This window comes from Anolis carolinensis, chromosome 1 (genome assembly GCF_035594765.1).
Source record: "Anolis carolinensis isolate JA03-04 chromosome 1, rAnoCar3.1.pri, whole genome shotgun sequence".
NCBI classification, from domain to species: domain Eukaryota; kingdom Metazoa; phylum Chordata; class Lepidosauria; order Squamata; family Dactyloidae; genus Anolis; species Anolis carolinensis.
In genome coordinates, this window is record NC_085841.1 from 151,382,061 (window position 1) to 151,404,249 (window position 22,189).

The window sequence follows — 22,189 nt, forward strand, 5'->3', positions numbered from 1 at the left end:
TTGTGCAGGGCTGCACTAGACTGATTTCATTTTCTGATTTTCCTGTTGCAATGCTCCTCATACATATGACTTCACAGCTATACAATTCTCTATTACTTGGTTCAAAGGTTTTGGAGTACAATTTACACATAATATTTGTACTTGTCTCCAGGAACTGGTAACAGTCCTGGGACAAAGTCAGCATAATGTTTAAGATCCAGATTCTACATTAAGCAGTATTTCTTTAAAATGTAATTTCAATGGCAACTTTCTACAGAAGCTCCTGCCTGTGACTAAGTTATGGCAGAACTGTTTGCCCAAAAATTACGAACTTTCTGTGGCTGTATTTCAAAGGGTTCCTGAGCGTTTATTTAGCAGAGCAGCAAGAAAAAGAGTAGAGTTGATGTTTACAGATCATTTCTGTAATTTGGCAGAAACAGACAGTTCCTATTTGTAAGCTTTACTTTACGAGAAAGAAAGAAAGATATCTCTATAACCCAACAGCAGCAAAAAACAAAACAAAAACAAAAACAACAAAAAACACAACCTATTTGCAAACATATGATTTAACTTGGCAGTGGCAGGAGTCAATGCCTCCATCTCTGATTCACCATTCCATATGTGTGGCTCAACACGTAGAACTGTGTGCTATCTGTATATTTGGGAGGTGTCAATGGCAGGATATTTTTAGTTACTTTATACTTTAAAACTCTGGTTAAGGTAAATGTAACATTATTCCAATGGATAGTTTGCAGGGTTATTTTGCTTTTGCTGTTGTTTGCAAATTTTCTCAATGTTTGGACTGACCTCGTATGCCACCTGAATCTGTCTATAATTCTATTTTTGCCTGGTCCTTTCCTCTAGGCATGCCTATAAAAACTGAAACCACTGAGTTGTTTCCAGAGGTTTAGGGCAAACTGAGACTACTCATACTCAGTGCAAAGCCTAAAATTCATTATCCTCGCTCCTAAAACCATCCAAGTATAATTTGAAGTACCCTGCCAAAATACATCTTCAAATTAACTGAAACTGATTCAGTTTGTTTCAACATTCAAATTACCCAATTGAAAGAAGTCACTAGGGCTTTTCTACAATGTAGTACAATGTCATCTCAAGATTCACTTTATTCTGGTTCACTGTACCATTGGATGTGTGCATTATGATACTGCTCTTGTGTTCTGCTGCTTCTCAACTACAACAAAGAATGCTTCTTCTCCTTCAGTGATAAAAATGCATTTTAAATCACAATTTCCCTGATTTTTGATTAAGTTCCCTGACTTTCCCAAATGTACCATTAATATGAGCAGAATCTATGACAGCTAGCATCATGTAATGGTTTGAGTGTTGGATGAGGAATCTGAAACAGCAGGGCTGAGATCTCACTGGGTCACCTTGAGTAAGTCACACTCTCTCAGACTTAGTGGAAGTCAGTGGCCGGCCTCATCAGATGAAATCATGCCAAAAATGCATGAGAGTGTTCACCATCAGTTAGAGATCTCTGAAACATCACTGCAGCCTTTATACACAAACATCAGCAGATAAAACTGCAACATTAGCCTGAAATATACCATGCACTTTTGAGAACCACCATGAACCTTCTTAGCAAAAGATGAAGCACACTCTAGGAAATACATAACACATCTTAGTGAAATAGGCTTAGAAAAACAGAAAGTGTATTATCCTTTCATTTAATGTTCTTGTTTAAATGCAGGATTATGCCATTACAGGTTGATTATTCCAAAATAATCCAAAATCATCCACATGGGTGGCTGAGGTAATGACACCTTTGCTTTCTGATTGTTCACTTTGCACAGGCTTTGTTTCATTCACAACTTTTCAAAATATTGTGTATATAATGACATTCAGGCTATGTGTATAATACGGTATATAAGGTATATAAGAATCATAAATACATTTTGTGTTTATAGACTTGGGTATTATGTATATATACAGGTGTTACAATGTCTGGGGGGGAACCAAAATCCTTCTGGTGCCAAGCATTTTGGAGAAAGGGTACTCAACCTTTACTAGAACTGTAATACAATGGGGAATGTACTAGTGTCCGGAAGTTATAGGATTGCAACTCCCATTATTTCTCACCATTCATTAGAGCTGATTGAGGCTCCAGACTATCAGCATCTGGAGGGGGACACACAGAGGCGGTTCAACCACCAGGCCAACTAGGCAGTTGCCTGTGGCGCCATCTTATTGGGGGCGCCATCGAGGCAACTCCTGTCTCCTGCGGACTGCCTCCGCAAGGTATTGAACTGCTTTTTCTGTTGATTTGTTGTAAAACATGATGTTTTAGTGCTTAATTTGTAAAACCTTAATGTAATTTGATGTTTAATAGGCTTTTTCTTAATCCCTCCTTATTATCAAACATTTTCACTTATCCAACGCTTTTATTTTTCAGTGATTGGTTTGGGGGGGAGAGGGGCGCCAAAATTCTGTTCGCCTACACTTGAAAATTACCTAGGACCGGCTCTGGGGACACATACATCCCAAAATATATTGGAAAGAATGCATGTTTGTTAGACTTAAGCTTTCAGATCAGAGATACCCCTCAAAAGACTTAAAGTCAAAGCAAAGGCTTGATCATGAGAGGTGGAACATTGTGTTGTCTGGACAACATGGAAAAAGTATATATTATTTCTATATATATATGACATTGGATGAATATCTGCTAGACCTGTCTCTCATGCCCAAAACATTTTAGCATTTGTCTGATCAGACAGCAAGTTGTCCTTGAGAGAGAAATACATGGTATATTTTCCTTGCTGACTCACCGCTCCCTCTCAGACACAGCAAGGCAAGCCTCAACACTCAATACTAGGATACCTGTTTTATAGACAGGGGCTCCTACCAAGGAGATGGATTATGTTGTTCAGACAACACCTACCTTTCATGGTCAAGGTTTTACCATGACTTTAAGTCTTTCCAGACATATTTCTGATCTAAAGGCTTAAAGTCCACTGCTCAGCCTGTTAGAACAAACAAGCAGCTTTACCAACAGAATCAGTTTCCCCATCCTTGCATACAGAAATTAAAGCCTGTCTCAGCAAAGTTTTCACTCATGGAAATGAGGGAAGTGCATTTTTTTAAAAGACAGTTTTGTGAGTACATACAAGATTGTTCTGAGCAGTTTCTTAAAGCTACCGCTTGGGTGTACAGCACTGAAGACACTGTTACAGCTGTGAATGTAGGACACCTGACACAACTATGCTCTGATACTCCCTCTTTAAAAAGAGGGTATCATAAACAACAGGCTGCTTCATGTTTTGTTTGACAACTCAATGGATTCTTCTGGGCATAAGCTATAAGGACAAGAAACGTTATGAGGAGATTGCTGCGATCCATTTCTGGCGTTATGGGCAGCTGAGATCACAAGTGCAAATGAATAAATGGCAAGCCAAGTAGGGATGTGCTAAGTAGCTACAAACAAGGGATTCTCTGATGAGGTCATCTGTAGAGTTCACTTTACAATTGTATGAAAGCACTCAATTTTCCAGGACTTGTATAATCACCTTTGAAATAATTTATTCCAGTTTAGTTTGATCCAAAAAGTACTTGTCATTGTACCAGCTGCTCATCTGAAGCAGACTAGAGTGAAAACTGTATTCCAACTATATTTGGAGGGCTACATGAGTACCATCTCTGCTGAGGAGGGATATTTATTGGGAATGTAAGAATTCAGTTATCACATCAAATGAGAATATAAACATTTATCGAGTGCCAAAGGAATGACTAAGAGGACTACATGGTCTCATACATTGATAACATTTATATTTAGCTCCAACATATAGGAGAAAAGAAACAGTATTTGTAATTTTTTCTAAACTAGATACCTGGATACCAGTTCTTACACTGCACAAAGGATGAGGAGGATAGCTACTTACAAGCTTGTCTTGCAAGTAAAGCCAGTCAGTTATGCTACCAGCACTATACACAGATCATCCAGGTAATGTTTTATCTCACATAATTCACCCCACTTTGTATGCAGACCAAGCCTCTGACTACTACTGTCCTTAGAAACAAAGTTTTGCAGGTGTTTGAGTCAGGTGACGAAAGTAAACAAGAGCCAATATTTCCCCCCAGCAGCCTACAGGTCTTCCACAACCCAAAATGGACAGGACCTTCCTCCTTCCAGATGATTGTCAGCTTCTAGTATTTAATTCTTAAAATGCTTAAGTATGTTACCTCCTCCCCATCTTGCACTTGACACACAAGTCACACAGTGTCAAGGACCAAACCAACTCAGTGGCTCTTAAGAAATAGATTAGTAATCTTCATACAATTATCCTCACTGACCTGAGGACAGAAGCAGATGGTTAACACAAACCCAATTATATTAATAGGATGACAGAATAGGAATTGGAGCTCAGTTTGGCAATCATAGAGAACGTACTACATGAATACTTAACATACTTTATTTGCATTATTTAAGAAATGTATGTCATGATCCTTCAATGTACACCATTAATAATGCTACATTACAGAGGACAAGGCAAAAGTATAAGAGGTAATGGAGCCAAAGACTTGGGAGGCAGCAGTTACTCATAATGTCCATGGCACATTTCCATTTTATATTAAGATATCATAGATATCAGCATCATATTGTATTTTCCTTTCTAGGAAATACAATATGATGCTCATTTCTATGAAATTGGGACCCAGAATTTCACCTACCTGCATCTGACAAAGTAATTTTCTCCTTAGGAATTTTCTACATCCTCCAAGTGAGTCTCTACTATGTTTCTTGGAGGATTCAGCAAATTCTCAAAGAGGATCCTTCTTCTATAAATTTCATAAATCCTCTAGCAGACTATAAACTTCCAGCAGAGGCTGCTCATTTCAATCCAGTTTGCTATTTCTATGGGACGTTCAGGAACATATTTCTCATGGACATAGAGGTTGTACTGTACATGGGCATTGTTTCCTCCAGTTCTTTTCCAGACAGAAGACACCAACATCCTTATGTGTTATACTGAACTGAGGATTAGCTTTCAGCTTTGCAAGGTATGCTAAACTGTGAAGGTTACCTACTGATGCAGCTAATATGAGAACTTCAATGACAGCAGTTTGCCACTGAATAATTGAATAAATGTTTCACCTTGGCATAAACACTAGTATATGGGCAGAGATCGTTCCAGTGACAATTTCCAAATTCTACCCTCAAGATTTACAAAGAAGCCTGTCAGGCAACCAATTTCACAAGGAGGCATCAATAAGCAAGATGCGTCATCAGGATTATTGCAAAAACAACCCTGAATGTCATGGTCTGACTATGGATATTTCAGTCATTTATGAAAGGCTACCTGAGTGAAGCTCTTCTCAAAGTCCCCACCATTAAAGCTGAGAGAGCCTTTCCAGATGCAGCATGCACAACTTTGGTTCCTTCCCTTTAAGAAGCCTACCTGGCATCACTCCAGGTGTTCTGTTTTATTTTATTGGCACCACATGAAAGCTTATTTTTGCCCAGGAATTTTGTATCTATTCATTCTAAAACTAAATTCCTACATTTGAATTGTATTTTCTCTGCTACACTCTTTTGTCTGAACTGTTATGTAAATGTATATACGAAGTGCAATACAGTGGTACCCAATCTTCTAATCACACTCATGGAAATCTAAATCCATGAATACTTGTCTCACCGTATTCAACATAAAATTGTGTCCCTTATATAAAATGCCAAAATCAAGGTTTGCTTTTGGTAAGTTTCTTTATGAAGAAATATTTCCAAGCTGTGGATGGTAGAATCTGTGGATGCAGCTTCCATGGACATGTAGAGATTATGAGAGATATGAGATTAAAGTTTTATATACATAAACTGGTCAAAGTGCTGAAGATTTACTTAAAGAATACAATAGTTTGTGCCAGAGGATTAGCCAGCATTTGCTTATTCCCACACAATCCTCACAACATTTCCATGAGAATGACTGAGAGCAACTCATAGCAAATTATGAAGTACAAAATATAGCTCAGCAGACACCAGAACCTGGATCTCTCAATCAAAGTCCAAAACTCCTTACAACTCTTACCCAAGACTGGCTCGGTACTTGGAAAGGGTTGGGGCAAGGAAATGAAGAGGAGTGATGCCACCATGTCAGTATAGTGATCCTGGGCTTGGATTACACTTTCCTGACATGCTCAATTGATGTGCACTGGGACTTTTTCAAAAGAGCATTGGCACACAACATACAGCCCAGAATAAGTCTGATCTTGCTAACTGTACAAGATTTCTGTGAAGATTTACTCCATATGTCTACAGTCATTTCACAAGCCAAACAGTATGACACCTAGAATTGGGATCTCTCACATGATTTTTTAAAGAACAGCTCTGGAGTTCCCTTGCCCTAATTGGGATTGTTAAGTGTGAAGACTCAACTGTCCCAGGACAAGAGTGGAGTCATTTGTGATGCCAGAAGTTAGACTAGTTATTAGAATTATTCCCTCAACATATAAGTAAGTGCCACAATTGAATAAATCCTTATTGTATGCAAGCTGATCAGATTTCATCTTGGACGATTTTTCTGACCCAAACATCTTTAGTACATGTCAGTAGACTTCACTAGGGGTAAAACGGCTGCAATTCATGAGATGTACATTCAATTCCTGTTGAGACAGTCTATCCAAAGTTATTGATTTCTATAAAATTAGGGAAATCTGCACATTAGCAGCAAAAGTTAGAAGCTCTTTGCAAGTGGTATGCCATACAATTTCATCCAGCAACATGAAAATACATGAAATCTCTGCCCCCATCTCTCAAAAATGTTTTATGGTGTTTTTGGATGGCAGCAGTTCATGAGACATAAATAATGAGGTTTTTTAAGGTGTGCAACTGGCATGGGTCAGGGAGCTATGAGCCCAGGTCAGAACTGACAAAGGACATGGACCAAAAGTACTATGGGACAACCTGCCTGCCCTCCCTTTTTCTTTGTATGTTTGGCCTGAGGGGGGAAAACCAGCCAGAAAACGCTCAGGGAATACAAGGTGCCTAAACGTTTTACGAGAAAAACATTCAGCAGCCTGCAAATAATTTGCCACTCTCTGCAAGAGGATATGTTTAAAGTGCTAATTATTCAGTGCAAATAGTGCCACAAGTTGCCGGCGCCATTAATGAGTTCACAGAATAACTTGTGGAGCCACCTGGAATACATATCCTTTCAGAGTTCAGAGACTTTACCACTGCAAAGTTCCTAGTACTTCTCATTTAGTATCACCGTAACACCCCTTTTTACCTAGTAACATGAAAATGCATGAAACAGAATCCACTTGGCATGCAGGCATAGAAACTTGCTCTTTTTGGTATCTTGACTTAATACTAATTTGCAGCACCAGCCTCAGTGGCCAGAAAAGTCGACTGCATCTAAAATCATGTGTTTAGAGCACTCTTTTCTCAGAATGAAGCTGCTTCCACTTGCCTTTGAAAAGGCTGCATATAAGTGGACAAGTCTTGAAAATTCCAAGCATGCTTAGGATACCATGAAACATCCTGTTCCTGAAAACTTTCTATAGCACTTTTTCCACTTTTGTAATATAATGGTCAAGTTCACAGTAGAAAATAGGTGTGGCTATCTCAGAATTACTTCACTGCTGCAAGCAGCACTGTAGTGGAAAAGTCTTTTTTATCTCTGGCTAAGCAATGTCGACAGCTAGTTACCAGGTCTAGTTACTGTGTGTGGACGCTTCTGTTAATTGGTTAAAGTGAAGCTTGCAAATCATAAAAAAAATTGCTTCATTATGTTGGATTCAATGAATCTTTCATATCATTCACCAATACTTTTATAAACTATTATTACGTTAAATGACTTTGACAGGAATCTTTTACTCACACATAGCTTCTGCAGGTGCATCAGTGTAAATGCTGTATTTTCCTAATAGGAGGAGCAAATGTGCATATCTTTGTTTGCCTCTCTCTGTAGGAAAATTTACTATATTGTTCTGTAATCAGCAGATCCAGCTGTGAACAATCAAAGTGGCAAAGGGAAGAGAATGACACCACCACACTAGCACTCCAAGGTTTTATTTTCATGTATGATTTACTGCCTCATCACACTAGAACAGGCATGGGCAAACTTGGGCCCTCCAGGTGTTTTGGGCTTCAACTCCCACAATTCCTAACAGCCTACCGTCTGTTAGGAATTGAAGTCCAAAACATCTGGAGGGCCCAAGTTTGCCCATGCCTGTACTGGACCATGAATCCACTTTAAATCTGGTTTCTACCACCTGTAGAATTCTGGGATTTATAGTCTGGCGAGGCCCAGGACCTGTCTGGCTGGGCTGTTTAAAGCCCCCTCCCTCAAGTGGATTAAAAGTGGATCCAAACTCTAGTGTGATGAGGTCCTTAATCTAATTTGGTTCAATAAGTAGGTGGCTCTGGAAGTCTTTGTGGGTTAACAGTTCTTGCTGTGAAAATATCATTCCAGCCAAACAACTGAACCATCACTATCATTACTTGTTCAAAAAATAAGAAGCCTTGTTGCTCAAACAATCACTATTAGCTTGCCACACCTTGTAATGTATTAAACATTCTATTTGAGACTGTTATCCATCTCTTCCTTCATTTAGAAAGCAGTTACCATAAAAAATAAAAGGAAACCAACAGGACACCATGAAATCATGTTCAACAGGAGTTATTTCTATTTCCCAATGTTATATAGTATGTTGATATTTTCTACATTCTGATGTTCTCTGTCCTGAGATTAGTTTAAAGTGTCCTCATGCTTTTGAGGTTGGATAGAATTTCAAACTACTTCTCCATACAGAACCTACATTTGGCTTTGATTGCTGTTGATTCTCTTTAGTTCTTTTCTTCATGTCAAGCTAACCTCAGTATAATATCTTTGTCTTTGTTTGTTCTGCAATTTTGTTCTTAGGATAATTGAGAAAATTGGCTAATATCATTTTTAAATCAGGCATGTATTTGAGAAATCACCTTGAGAGATTCCTTATCATTCATTTACATCCAGAGCCCAATTACTAAGTTGATATAGGAGAACCTTTTCTTTGCAAATAGCTTTTCCATTGCCAGCCTTAATGGACTCAATACCAGCTGGGAAGCCGAAGAGGCAGGCAGGTGTTTGCATTATATGAGGGCATTATTCTACTTTTGGGTAGAACCATACATCCAAGATGTAGGTAAAGGTAAAGGTTTCCCCTGACGTTAAGTCCAGTCGTGACCGACTCTGGGGGTTGGTGTTCATCTCCATTTCTAAGCTGAAGAGCCAGCATTGTCCGTAGACATCTCCAAGGTCATGTGGCCGGCATGACTGCATGGAGCGCCGTTACCTTCCCGCCGGAGCGGTACCTATTGATCTACTCACATTGGCATGTTTTCGAACTGCTAGGTTGGCAGGAGCTGGAGCTAACAGTGGCCGCTCACGCCATTCCCAGGGTTTGAACCTGTGACCTTTCGGTCTCCAGCTCAGTGCTTTAACGCACTTCACCACTGGTCTCCACATTTACAAATCTTAAATGACAGGTGCAGGATTGCAGCATAATCCTTATGCAGTAGCGAATACATTATGTACATGTCTCTTCTCATTTTATCACTTCCTATCAAGTGTGCTGAAAGCTACTGGATCAAGTTAGCTAAAAGGTTCCTAGATAAGCAGAAAATATGCTTAGCTATCAAGTCTAAACAAGCCTTAGAAGAAGAACAAGAATGGCCTGCTAGCTGGGGTTTAGATCATCCAACATCACCTTAGGCTTATGTTATGCTAAACTAGTTCTGAGTTCTCCCAACGCCTAATGATCTCAACTGTGGGTGTTTTGCAGCCTGGAGCAAGGCACTGAATTATGGTTATGGCTGTAAACCGGTATATTATTTGCTATGTTCACCAGTGCATGGGACTTTAAAGAATATTTTATAGAATCATAAGAGCTGGAAAGTACGCTACGGGTCAACAGATCTAACCCCACAGGCAGGGCAAGGATCCATTACTAACACATCCCCAAGAGGTAGGAATCCAAACCCTATTTTAAAATCTCCATTGCAAGTGAATCTACCACCTTCAAGGTAATCTGTTCTATTCCACTGTCATTATAAGTAAACATTTAAGCATATATGACTTTCCTATAAGAAGCCTCAATTTCTTTTTTTTTCTTTGCAAGAACTACTTACCAATTCTAAATAGCTCTGAGTAAACCTCCAAGCAAACAGAAAACTCTTGACATCAGGAAGCTGATTAATAACTCTGCCTAATAGAGTTTCCTCCCACATTTAACTTTGCCCACTTACAAGTACTGCCATTAACATTTGTTACTACATACAACAGGTCAAAGTTGAAGTTGTTTAGTCTACACCAGAGACTAATAAACTACCTAAAATAGCACAGCACTGTTACTATGCCTCCATCCCCCCTTTGTCAGGATTGGCTTACGAAATCTTTGCCCTATTGAACATATAGGATTTGGCCTAGAAATCCCAGCCAACATGGTCAATGTGTTAAGAACAATGTGGTGCAGATATTGGAAATGGCTGAGTTTTGCTGAACCTACTCATTTCCACTTAATTTCCCATTTCATATGTTTAATCACTCAAGATTAATCACTCAAAATCACTCAAGATTCCTCACTAGCTCATATGTTAAATAAATACTGCTCTGATCTGACTTTTCAAGTATTTTGTGCAGTAAAGAGGCACTGTCAATTCCATATTGAAAAAAACAAAATGATGTTTTTGTCCATAACTCTAGACTTATATTTGTTTGTTGCATCTTTCCCATGTTACACAAAAATGAATCAGCACTGTAGCATTTTGCAAAAGATTACCTTTGGGGGTATGACTGGGGTCAGCAATCCAACGGCTGGAGTCAGCACGGACTCCCTTTAATTTAGGGAAACTCCGTGCAGGAGTGAAGTCACTGAAAATATGCAGGATTTGGCCTCTAATGTTTACTGCAGCTGCTTTACATACCCTATCTTTTTCTTACAACCAGATTTCTAGCCTAAGGAAACTGAGATGGTGGGCTGAAAACATCTTGGAGACTTTTTTTAAAAAGCACTTCCACTTCTTAGGGGTGAAAGTTTGGTGCTCCGAAGAATTATCAGCCATTCCCTCTTCATGTTGTTGAATACTACTCTTTCCTCAGCACTTGAGAGATACAACTCTTTTATTCTCAATTAAAAAAGCTCATAAGCTCTGCAAACACTCCTTTTTTTGTTTGCAACAAAGCAAAAGTTGCAAATTTGCTGCAGTGTGTGTAAAACTGTAAGACCTATTAATTGTTGCTATACCTTGATTTTAACACACTTTAACACTGGCAGTAGATGAAGTCGAAGCATAACTGTGTTTTATTTTATGTCCATGAGAGACAAAGTATAACTACATCTTTAATTTCCCAAGGGTTACAGAGGGAGCCTGACTTTGTCAATGGTTAATTAGGTCCTGCCTAACTGATTTTTCTTTGGGGTGGGGATATAATCATCTGGGGAGTGTGAAAGACTTCACTTAATTGAAATTTGAGGGCATTATAGAGGATAAAGTGATACTATGCAGGATATTTTTCACATTTCGGGAACAGGTTGTCATACAGATTTTTGACTATTGCTTACCTTCTGGAATTTTATGGTTGGATTTCAAAGCACACCAATGGCTATACAAATCCAAACCAACACGACACTTCAAGAATTAAGACAAACCCACCCACTGCAATTTTGGAGGAGTCAAATCGTTTTTAGAAATCTTTTCCAGTTTTTCTAAATCAGTGGTCCTCAACCTGTGGGTCCCAATGTGTTTTGGCCTTCAACTCCCAGAAATCCTAACAGCTGGAACTGGCTGGGGTTTCTGGGAGTTGTAGGCCAAAACACCTGGAGACCCACAGGTTGAGAACCACTGTTCTAAATAAATAGCTTCCCTACCTAGCAAAATGGGCTTGTGACACTGAGTGAGCTTTGGATGTTGGTTTCATCTTTCATTTGTAATGAAGGAACTCTCAAATCTCTTGACAGATCTGTTTTCTCTGGGATCAAACAGCATCAGATAAGAAAGCTCAGGACAGCAGTAAACTATCCCAACTTGTAGAACTGCTTATCTCAAATATGTGTCAAAATACTGTTTTACAACAAAATGGAAAACCATACTGAAATGAGACCAGACTATTGAAAAGGTTTCACATTTCTCTGAGGCCCCAATTACAAGAATTTACCTTTTCTCCAAAGCTAAGATTGCTCACATCTGAAATCTAACCCACAGCATGGTATCATCTGCAGCCTTAATTTTAAATGGTGTGAGTCAAAAACTTAATAAATTTAAGAATTATTTAGAATGATTTTAGTGGATGAATGTCAAAATGCTAATATAATCATCATCCTACACCAGGAGACACAGCTACACTCAGCAAGTATCTCGCCATTTTCCTATAGCTGGATGCAAAACAAGGCCTCTACAAACCATGACATTGCAGTGCATGCAACTGCTTGGATTAGAGAATTTCAACCTCCACAATGACCAAATATAGTGAGTTGCAATGGCACCACTGCGATTTGCCAAAAAGATGCCATTTCTAGGAAGAGCCATTCAGAGTCCACAATCTTATGCTGCCACATTTAGAGTATTTCTAAAAACAAGACATGGATGTGGCAGTCTATCTATAAATAATATGCAAGGAAGAACCAGCTGATGGATTATCACCCTCTTAAAAAGTTAACCCAGGAAAGTTTGTTGCCAAATAGTTACAAAAATTCCAAGAGACTTCTAGAACTACTTCTGCAGTACTCAGATCGATACACTTTCAAGAGTACCTTGGAAAGAACATGATTTTCCCCCTCATGAGCAGCAGCATTATACCCAAGGAGGTAGAGCTGTAGCCAAGGGAAGAGGGATTTAGGGGTTCAACACCCCCTCCTGAAATTTTTCAGGTTTTAACCAAGTTTCCATGAGTGTCCACTGAAGTTTATCAATGGAGCCTGATTTCTAAATTATTTTGTGTTATGGAACTACTCTTCATGATTCGCTAAAAAAAATTCAACCCCCCCCCCCCCCCATTTTTTTCTGGCTATGGTCCTGCAAGGAGGATTCACATTTTTTTAAAAAGTATTCACTGCTTTCTGGAAAAATGCTTATAGCCTAACTAGAGTTGAAACTCTGTACGAATTTATAAAAAAGTCAAATCTTGCTGCAAGCTTTCAATTATCCATTCTGCAAATGCTATGCAGTTACCAGAGATGAACTTGTCCTATGCACATCTGTATAATCTTTTAATTATGTTCAGCACAATTATGAGCTTGTAGTCTTAAGTAAATGCTGTTGAACTTAATGGCCTTCTGGGCCAGTTTATACAGGTTGAACACGCCTCGTCCAAAATGCTTGGGACTACAACTATTTTGGCTAACAGAGGAGGGGAGTTAGATTTTGGAAAACCTGTATATGCATGATAGGTGCAAAATTTTAGAGATGAAACCCAAATCTAAACACAACATTCACTTATGTTTCCTACACACATTATACATATAAGCTGAAGACATTTTATATGTTATTGAATTATTTTGTCCATGAAACACAATTTGTGTACACCAAACCATCAGAAAGCAAATTGCAGTTGCCCATGTGAACAATTTTAGAAGTACTTTGATTTCTGGACTCCTAATAAGGGATGCCCAACCAATACACATATATTTAGAACCTGCAATGCTCTATGTCCCATGTGCCAATTAACTCTCAGGTGAGAGACCAGAGAAATGTTCAAAGTCACCTGACACACTGCAAACTGAGACATCTCACATGACTTAACACATAGGAAATCAAGCAGTCACCCATCACAAAATCCAGACTTTCAGAATGAAAAGTCTTCTAGATCATTTAGTCCAGTGGTTCTCAATATCTGGTCTTCCAGCAATGACCTTTCAGAATCCCTGACTAGAGTGTTGGAACAGCTCAAGGTTGAAATCCAACATTTCTGGAGGATAAAAGGTTCAGAACCATTCCACTCAATGTGGGATACAACTCCAGTACCAGTGTGCATTTATATTACAATGATTACCCAAAAGACACATTATTTATCTCTATCAAGACAACAAGAGACATTGTTGTTCACATTTCAAGCAGACTGCCCTTTGAAAATTGAGAGCTTCGTGTTGGATTGATAATTGCTTCAGCTCAAATATGTGATTTTTTTCACAATGGTTGGTTCTATAAATAAATGTGTAAAGTTTGAGATTCTGGGAGTGGCAGAAAGGTATGAGCAGGGAATTGTTTGTTCTCTGGTGACACCTGCTGGCTGCAGTGTTCTAAGGGGGGGGGGGAATGGTAACATTTCAAGGTACAGTAGTTTCACTTTAGGATCTCCCTACATTGGAAGCAATTTGAAGGCACATAATATTTACTATGCATTCAAAGATTCGAATACACTAACAATTTACAAGCTAATGACTGACCATATGAGCTGCAACTACAGCCACTAACTCAGCCCCTTCAGAACACAGATTTAAATTAAAATCTTATCCAAAATGTATCTCCAATTTCACTGTGGAGGTGCAAATATCCCATACAAGAAACACCAAAAAGTACTGACACAATCAGTTCAAGAGCTGCAGATTAATCAAAACCCATTTCCAACTTATAAGCAATGCAATTCTGAGCACCCTCCTTTGGAAGTGAATCTCATTGAAGCTTGCCTGAATACAAGTGCCCCTAACATACCAAGGAGGTGGAGGAACAACAAGCACTCAGCAACAGGTCTCATGAAGAGGGTGCCAGCGGCATGCTTAAATACTGACAGATTCGGGTTACAAGCCTGGCAGCCAGAGGAAGAAAGAAACTAAGAGACCCATTGTGAGGTGCCAGTGAAAAAACCTGCAGGCAGCTAACAAGCACCTCTGTCTTCTTTGGATGACATATGGTGAGACCAAGTTAATCATTATGTTTAATTGTCAGAAGACCAAGAAAGTGTGCTCTTTACAATATATAATCAAGGCAGGAAGCTTTTAGCAGCTTGTACCTGAACTGTTTGATCAATTATGTATTCCTTGGAAAGGAAACAACTGAAAAAATATACTACTTAACACATAGGTGAGACCTGTTCTGCCTCCAAGCTTGGGTGTTGAGGAGTTCTACTGTTTCAAACATTTAAAAATCCTGCCCTTAATTTGTTTTATTTCGATTTTCCAAAGAGTGGCATAAATGTTCAAGCTCTGTTGTAAGGATCCATGTAGCTGTTAACACCCCGGGAAGCTCCTTCTCTTTTGCTGAGAAGTGGGCATTATCTACTTCTCAGAGTGTAGGATTTTCCACAGTCAAATGTTGTGTACCTGTATAGAATAAAGCCAGTGCTAGTTCAACACAGGAAGCTAAGAAAATGCACTCGTCAAAAAGTAACATATGCCGAAGTGCTTTTCAATCAACATCCCCTTCCCCAGCTCATTGCCACCAAATGATATGCAGGCAAGTTCTACTACTTTCATTGTACTGCTCATTGTGGAGTGAATAGCAAACTACCAGTGACCTACATCCAGAAGTCACTGGAAGGTCTAACTCCTTACACACATATTTACATCTGAGGGAGCAGACTTTTGCAAAAGCTTCTGCTGCCAACTGCATTGTCTCAGTTAAGTCTCTATAGTGCTACAAAGCATGCCCCTTGCATGTTGGCACTGACACACATGTAGGATTTTTGGCACACATCACTAGCAACATCTATAGCATGTTAACTGCTGCATGCCACTGCTTCCCATGCAATGGTTTTGTAAGGTGTGACATGGCACTCCCTACTCTGCTACTATCTTTTAGACTGACTCTCCCGTCCTAAAAAGAAGGAAACGAATGAAAGTTTATACACACACCAAAGTGTAAAAGCAATCAGTTGAGCCTCTCTTCTCCAAAATACCAGAGGTGTGTGATTTCTTGGTCAGATTTTTGAATATTTGCAAATATATGAGATACCTTGGAGATGGGATCCAAGACTACATACAAACACATAGTTTGATAGTAATTTTATACACCCCACAAAATCCCACATGATCTGCTTTGAACTGGGATATATGGCAGTGTGGTCTCAGATATTCCAGTTCAAAGCAGATATTGTGGGTTAACCTGCCTTGATATTCTGGGTTATATGGCTATGTGGAAGGGACTTCAGGCCCCTTCCAGACATGCCCTATATCCCAGGATCTGATTCCCAGGTTTTCTGTTTATCCCAGAGTATCTGGCAGTGGGGACGCACATAATCCAGTTTAAAGCAGAAAATCTGGGATCAGATTCTGGGATACAGAGCCTGCCTGGAAGGGCCCTCAGATAACCCAGGAACCTTCCACACAGCCCTATAACCCAGAATGTCAATGCAGAAAATCCCACAATATCGGCTTTGAACTGGGTTATCTGAGTCCACACTGCCATATATTCCAGGTCAAACCAGATAATGTGGGACTTTATTCAGCTGTGTGGAAGAGCCTCCAGTTCAGAGGAGATATTGTGGATTATCTGTCTTGATATTCTGGGTTAGACGGCTGTGTGGAAAGGCCCTCAAGTAATCTAGGGTCCTTCCACACAGCTCTATGTCCCAAAATATCAAGGCAGAAAATGCGCTGTATCTGCTTTGAATATATGGCAGTGTGAACGGGGAGTCCACACTGCCATACATTCCAGTTCAAAACAGAAAATGTGGGATTTTATTCAGAGGGTGGAAGGGGCCTCAGTTCAAAGCAGGTATTATGGATGACCTGCCTTGATATTCTGGGTTAGATGTCTGTCCTCAAAGAGTCCAGAGCTTTGAGAGAAACAGTAAAAGTGGGGTCAAACTGCATTCATCCCACAGTGTAGAAGCCCGAGGAGGAGGTGGCCTTCAAGGGGGCCAGGGAGAGAGACAAGGCAAGGAGAGAAGGAGGAGGGGGGAAGGGGGCTGGAAAAAACCCTTTGAGGCTGAGGAAGGGGGGAAATTCCAGTCAAGTTATGAGGCTCCCAGGTCTGGTTCGAATTAAGCCTTTGGGGGCAGCGGCAGCAGCAGCCTGGACGGACACAATAGGCGCGGAAGGAAGGAAGGAAGGAAGGAAGGAAGGAAGGAAGGACGGAAGGAGAGAAAAAAAGAAGCCCAGCCGCACTTTTCGCAGGGCGTTGAAACTCTCCCAGGACCATGTGGGAAGCCTCAGCTGCAACCAGTTGAGCAAGAGCAGGCGGGAGGGGGGGGGGGCAAGGGCTGCCTTGAAGCCTCCCTCCCTCCACGAGGGAATGGCGACCCCAAGGGCCACCCTGATGGATGGAAGGATGGACGGACTCACCGACAGGACGGCTGCCGCCTGGAAGCAGAGCAACACCGCGCCCAGGATCCGCGCCCTCCGGAGGACCATCTTCCTTCCTTGCTTCCTCGCACTGGGAGAAAATAAAAAGCCCCGATCTCCTGGCTTCGCGCCTCTTTTTTCCTTCTTTCTTTCTTCCTCTCTCTCTCTCTTTCTCTCGCTGCCTTTTCCTTTCCCGAGACGAAGCCGCCCTCCTCTTCCTCCTCCTCTTCTGCCGCGCTCTGGCTCTCCTAAGCAAGAAGGGAAAAAAGCCTTTCCCTTGCTCCCGTTCCCGCCCCAAAGACCACCACCACGCCTCCTCCTCCTCCTCCCGCCCGGCCCATAAAGAGCCTTTGCTCTCTCGCTACTCCTTCCTCCTCTTCCTCCTCCTTTCCAAGCCCTTCCCTTCCCGAACCCGCCTCTTTCCCCCCCTTTCTTCTGAAAGCTTTCCCATTTCCCCGCCTCACCTCTAGCCTTAGGTGGCTCTCCTCCCCCTCCAGACCTGAGGCCCCTTCCACACAGCTAGTAAAACCCCACATTTTCTGCTTTGAACTGAAATATATGCCAGTGTGGACTCAGATAACCCAGTTCAAAGCAGATACTGTGGGATTTTCTGCCTTGATATACTGCATTATAGGGCTGTGTGGAAGGGCCCTGAGAAAATTAGGTATAAAGATTATATATATACAATCCAGATTATCTGATTTGAACTGGATTATATGGCAGTGTAGACTCAGGATCCTTCCACACAGCACTATAACCCAGAATATCAAGGCAGAAAATCCCACAATGCCTGCCTTGAACTGGGTTATTTTATTCAGCTGTGTGGAAGGGGCCTGGGTTATCTAAGTCCAGCTGTGTGGAGGGGCCTAGATTATCTGATTTGATTTTGTTTTCATGTCAGGAGTGACTTGAGAAACTACAAGTCGCTTCTGGTGTGAGAGAATCAGCTGTCCTCAAGGACATTGCCCAGGGGACGACCTGATGTTTTTATATTTTTACCATCCTTGTGGGAGGCTTCTCTCATGTCCCCACATGGAGCTGGAACTGATAGAGGGAGCTCATCTGCGCTCTCCCCAGATTGGATTCGAACCGGCAACCTTCAGGTCAGCAACCCAACTTTCAAGTCATCAGTCCTGCCAGCACAATAATCTGGATCAAGCATGGGTTGGAGAATTTAGATAAATCCATTGTCATGACAAGGGACCCGGTTTTGTGAGATAAAGGCCCTACTACACTGCCATATCATCCAGGTTATCAAAACAGATAACCCACATTAGCTGCTTTGAACTGGATTGTATGTGTCTACACTGCCATGTAATCCAGGTCAAAGCAGATCATCTTGATTTTATATGGCAGTGTAGAAGGGGCCAAAGATGCATGTTCTTTTGTGGCAAAGATTTTTAAAAACCCGTCCTATTCTTACCATGGAACTAATATTATTATTGAAGGGACTCACCTCCTACATACAGGAAGGTGGGAGAGATGCATGCACCTTTAAACCTTTAAGAGCAGCTCTGGCTAAGGAAATTCATTTCTTGTTCATACGACTTCAAGTTTTGAACTGCCATGGCCCAAACTCTTGTTAGTTTTTATCAAAGTGACTATGTTATCTCCTGGCAAGCAAGAACCTAAAACAGGAGGGAAATTAGGAGCTTTGTATTGCCCTCATCAGTGGATTTCAAGAGAGCATCTACACTGTAGAATTAATTCAGTTTGGCACCACTTGAACGGTGTTGGCTCAGTGCAATGGAATTGTGGGATTTGTCGTTTGGTTGGCAGAAAAGGCACAAGGTCTTGTAAAAGTATAACTCCCATGATTCCCTAGCATTGAGTTATGGCAGTTAAAGTGGTGCCAAACTGCATTAGTTCTAAAGTGTAGATGCTAACTACAGAGGCAAATGTGCAGATTTAACACACAATACTTCAAAGAGATAGGTGTGTTTAATGCAGTTGATTTATCTTGTGAATTGCTCTGAGGGAAAGGGGTGACACAAACTAAATTAAAATGAATAAAATGGTTTGTGGTTGGAAAGAACTGAGCAGAAACATTGAGCACAGGCAGCCAACCATGATTTGAACATATTTTTTAAAAAATTCAAAAAACAAAACAACCCCAAACCTTGATTTGGCCAATTTTATTATAAGGGAACCATTTTATTATGCCATTGTATGTAATGCAACTTGAGCATCCATAGATTTTGGTATCCTATCCAAAGGAGTAAACTGTGTGTGTAATAGTGCAAAGCTTTCCCTTTTTTTCTTCTTCAAAGCAGTATCTTGAAGGATGTCTGGTGTCATTCACTGACCTGATATTTATTTGTAATGTTGCCGAGCTTTAAAATGTATTATTTGTTTGTTTTTTACCCAAAAAAGACCTAAGGGTGGCAAAAGTGGATAAAATTGTCACTCAATGACCCCTAGAGGGCATTTGGAGCAAGATATTCTTGGAAATTAGGGGTTGGGGGTGGAAATGAATCATATTTGACTCACATGTAAGGGTTGTGGGAGGAGGGCAATAAAACAGCCATGTGGGTCACAAGATAGATTTTTCTACCCAGCTTTAAATGCTTTTATGGGGGATTTGGAGAACTATTGGCCACAGACAGGCCCATAGCCAGGATTTTGATTTGGGGGGGGGGGGGGGGGCTAAGTCTGAGTGAGAGAGGATCTATCCTAGCAAAACTTTTGTATCCTTATCCCAATACCCCCATGCATATGGGATATATTGAGCATGGTGATCAGATCATGATATGAATAAACATAACAGTTTAAATAATAAATGTAAGGCCTTCTTGCGGACCAGCCTGAGAATTTCAGAGGGGGGGGCTGAAGCCCCTCAAGCCCCCCCCCTCGCCCCCCCCCCCCTCGCTACATGCCTGGCCACAGAGATACTTTGGCCTACCATAACATCCACTGAGTATGGGAAACATTTTAGAGTTGTTGTACAAACCATCTGGAGGTGTAAAGCTTCCCGACTCTGTCAAAACTGTTGAACGTTCATAATAAACTGTTAAAATGGTTTATATCGCTGCAAATGTATTTCTTATGGAACTTTCTGCCGAATGCATACAGCATAATAAACGGGAGAGGAACGGAAGGATTTCTACTCTGCAAAAGGGGAGCCAAAATTGGATTTGGGTTTTTTTACCAGTTTCTTCAAGCAAAAATTCCAGGTGCGACCCCTGTTTCCAAATGGCGAGAGCGGGGTGCTGTGGACATGTTCAGAGATGCTTCCCTCTTTCTCTCTACTTTGACAAGCTGTGAGTAGCTTCTTTTAGAGATCAAGGCTGCAAAGATCTGAGCAGTGTGCATATCTTAAGCATATCTATATTCCCAAGGTAAAAATTGTGTGGCCCTCCGGATGTAAATCCAAGCATTCCTTATCACCGGCTATGTTGGGAAGATTTACTAGGAGTAACAACATCAGGAAGTTCACACAATTCCTATCCTGCTGTATTTGCACCTTGTTCTCATCATCACTCACTTTTGGCCAAAGTCAAAAAGCCTTTGAAATGCCACAATACTTAAACCCCTTCTACTCTACCATATAAAATCCAGATTATCTGCTTTAAACAGGATTATATGGCAGTGTAATTTATATAATCAAGGTCAAGACAGATAATGTGAATTATCAGCTTTGATAATGTGGATTATATGGCAATGTAGAAAGGGCCTTAGAGGTCCCCCAAGTCCCAGCAGCCCTTACTAACAGAGACCCCTTCTACACAGTTGAATGAAATCCCACATGATCTGCTTTGAACTGAAATATATTGCAGTGTGGACTCAGATAACCCAGTTCAAAGTAGATATTGTGGGATTTTCTGCCTTGATATTCTGAGCTATATGGCTGTGTGGAAGGGTCCAGAGTGACCTGTGAGGAACGCTAACAGTTGCAGTTCAACAACATCTAAAGCACTTTAGGAAAACACAATTTGGTTAATAAAAAGAATTGTGCATACACATGTTCCCTTAAATGTAGCAAATCTTTCCCCTTTTTATGTATAGTTTTTACTTTGAAATCTAAATTCTAAAGAATGAAATCTTTTGGGCATCTTGTTGGCATCTTTTGACAGATCAATAAGACTTTGCCTAGTGTCAGCTATGAAGTTTAAACTAGTCAAATTAGGTAAATGAAGATGAATGGCGTGTTCAGAGACTGTTAATTTAAGAGCCAAAGGAGCAGCTTGCAGCGCCAGACCAAGGGGCCATCTGGTCTTGCTTCCCACCAACAGCCAGTTCAATTCCTCTAAGGAAAACAGACAAGTATGGCATTAAACCTGACAGTTTCTACATTTTTCATATATGTCAAGTTAATGTTTTGATCACTTTATTCTAAAGTTGGTACAGGTTTACTCTCCCTTATCTGAAAATATTCCAAAAACTCATTCGCTTCCACCTTTGAGGAAAGGGGGCTAGTTACACATCCAGTGCCCACTGAATAAGAAACTCTAACACAAGAAAGAAAGAAAAGTGGAAAGGGGGAAGACTCCACTTAACACAAGGCTCCTTTAAAAAGCAGACATTTCAGAGCTTCCATCTTTGCTTCTGCCCAGCCAATGATGACACATAGGTCAGCACCCTAGAAATTGTGAAAATGACTGTACAGCGAACCCCTTTTGCCACCACCTGTATCCAGAGAAAACAAAAAAGATCTGTGGAGGAGAATCTCTCCCCCCCCCCTTCTTCAACATCTGCTTTTTACAGGAGCCTTGTGTCAGCTGAGCCGCAGAAATTGAATCCTTCCCCTTTTTCCATCTTTTCTTTCCTCTGTCAAATGAGAGCTGCTACTTACATTCTGTACCCAACTATAAAGGACCCTTTCACTTAAAAATATACAGGTACAGTCAGGGCTGTAGCCAGAAAAAAAATTTGGGAGGGGTTTTGAAAATTTCAGGGGGGGGGGGGTTTGAACCCCTAGCACATACCCCTCCCCGCTACAAACCTGTCAATATCTGCTTGAGATAGTGCCTGGAGGGACTCTTAATGTTTTGCATCTCAT

At 40.7% G+C, this 22,189-nt stretch overlaps 1 protein-coding gene across 1 annotated transcript in view; it reads right to left on the reverse strand.

Moving 5' to 3' along the window:
* sdc1 (syndecan 1) overlaps positions 1–17,515 on the reverse strand; it is a 39,728-nt gene extending 22,213 nt beyond the window's left edge. The window contains exon 1 of the mRNA XM_003215459.4: positions 17,191–17,515. Within this exon, the coding sequence (XP_003215507.1) occupies positions 17,191–17,259 (69 nt within the window). The 5' untranslated portion in view covers positions 17,260–17,515. The remainder of the gene's footprint in view (positions 1–17,190) is intronic.
* Between the last annotated feature and the right edge of the window lie 4,674 nt (positions 17,516–22,189).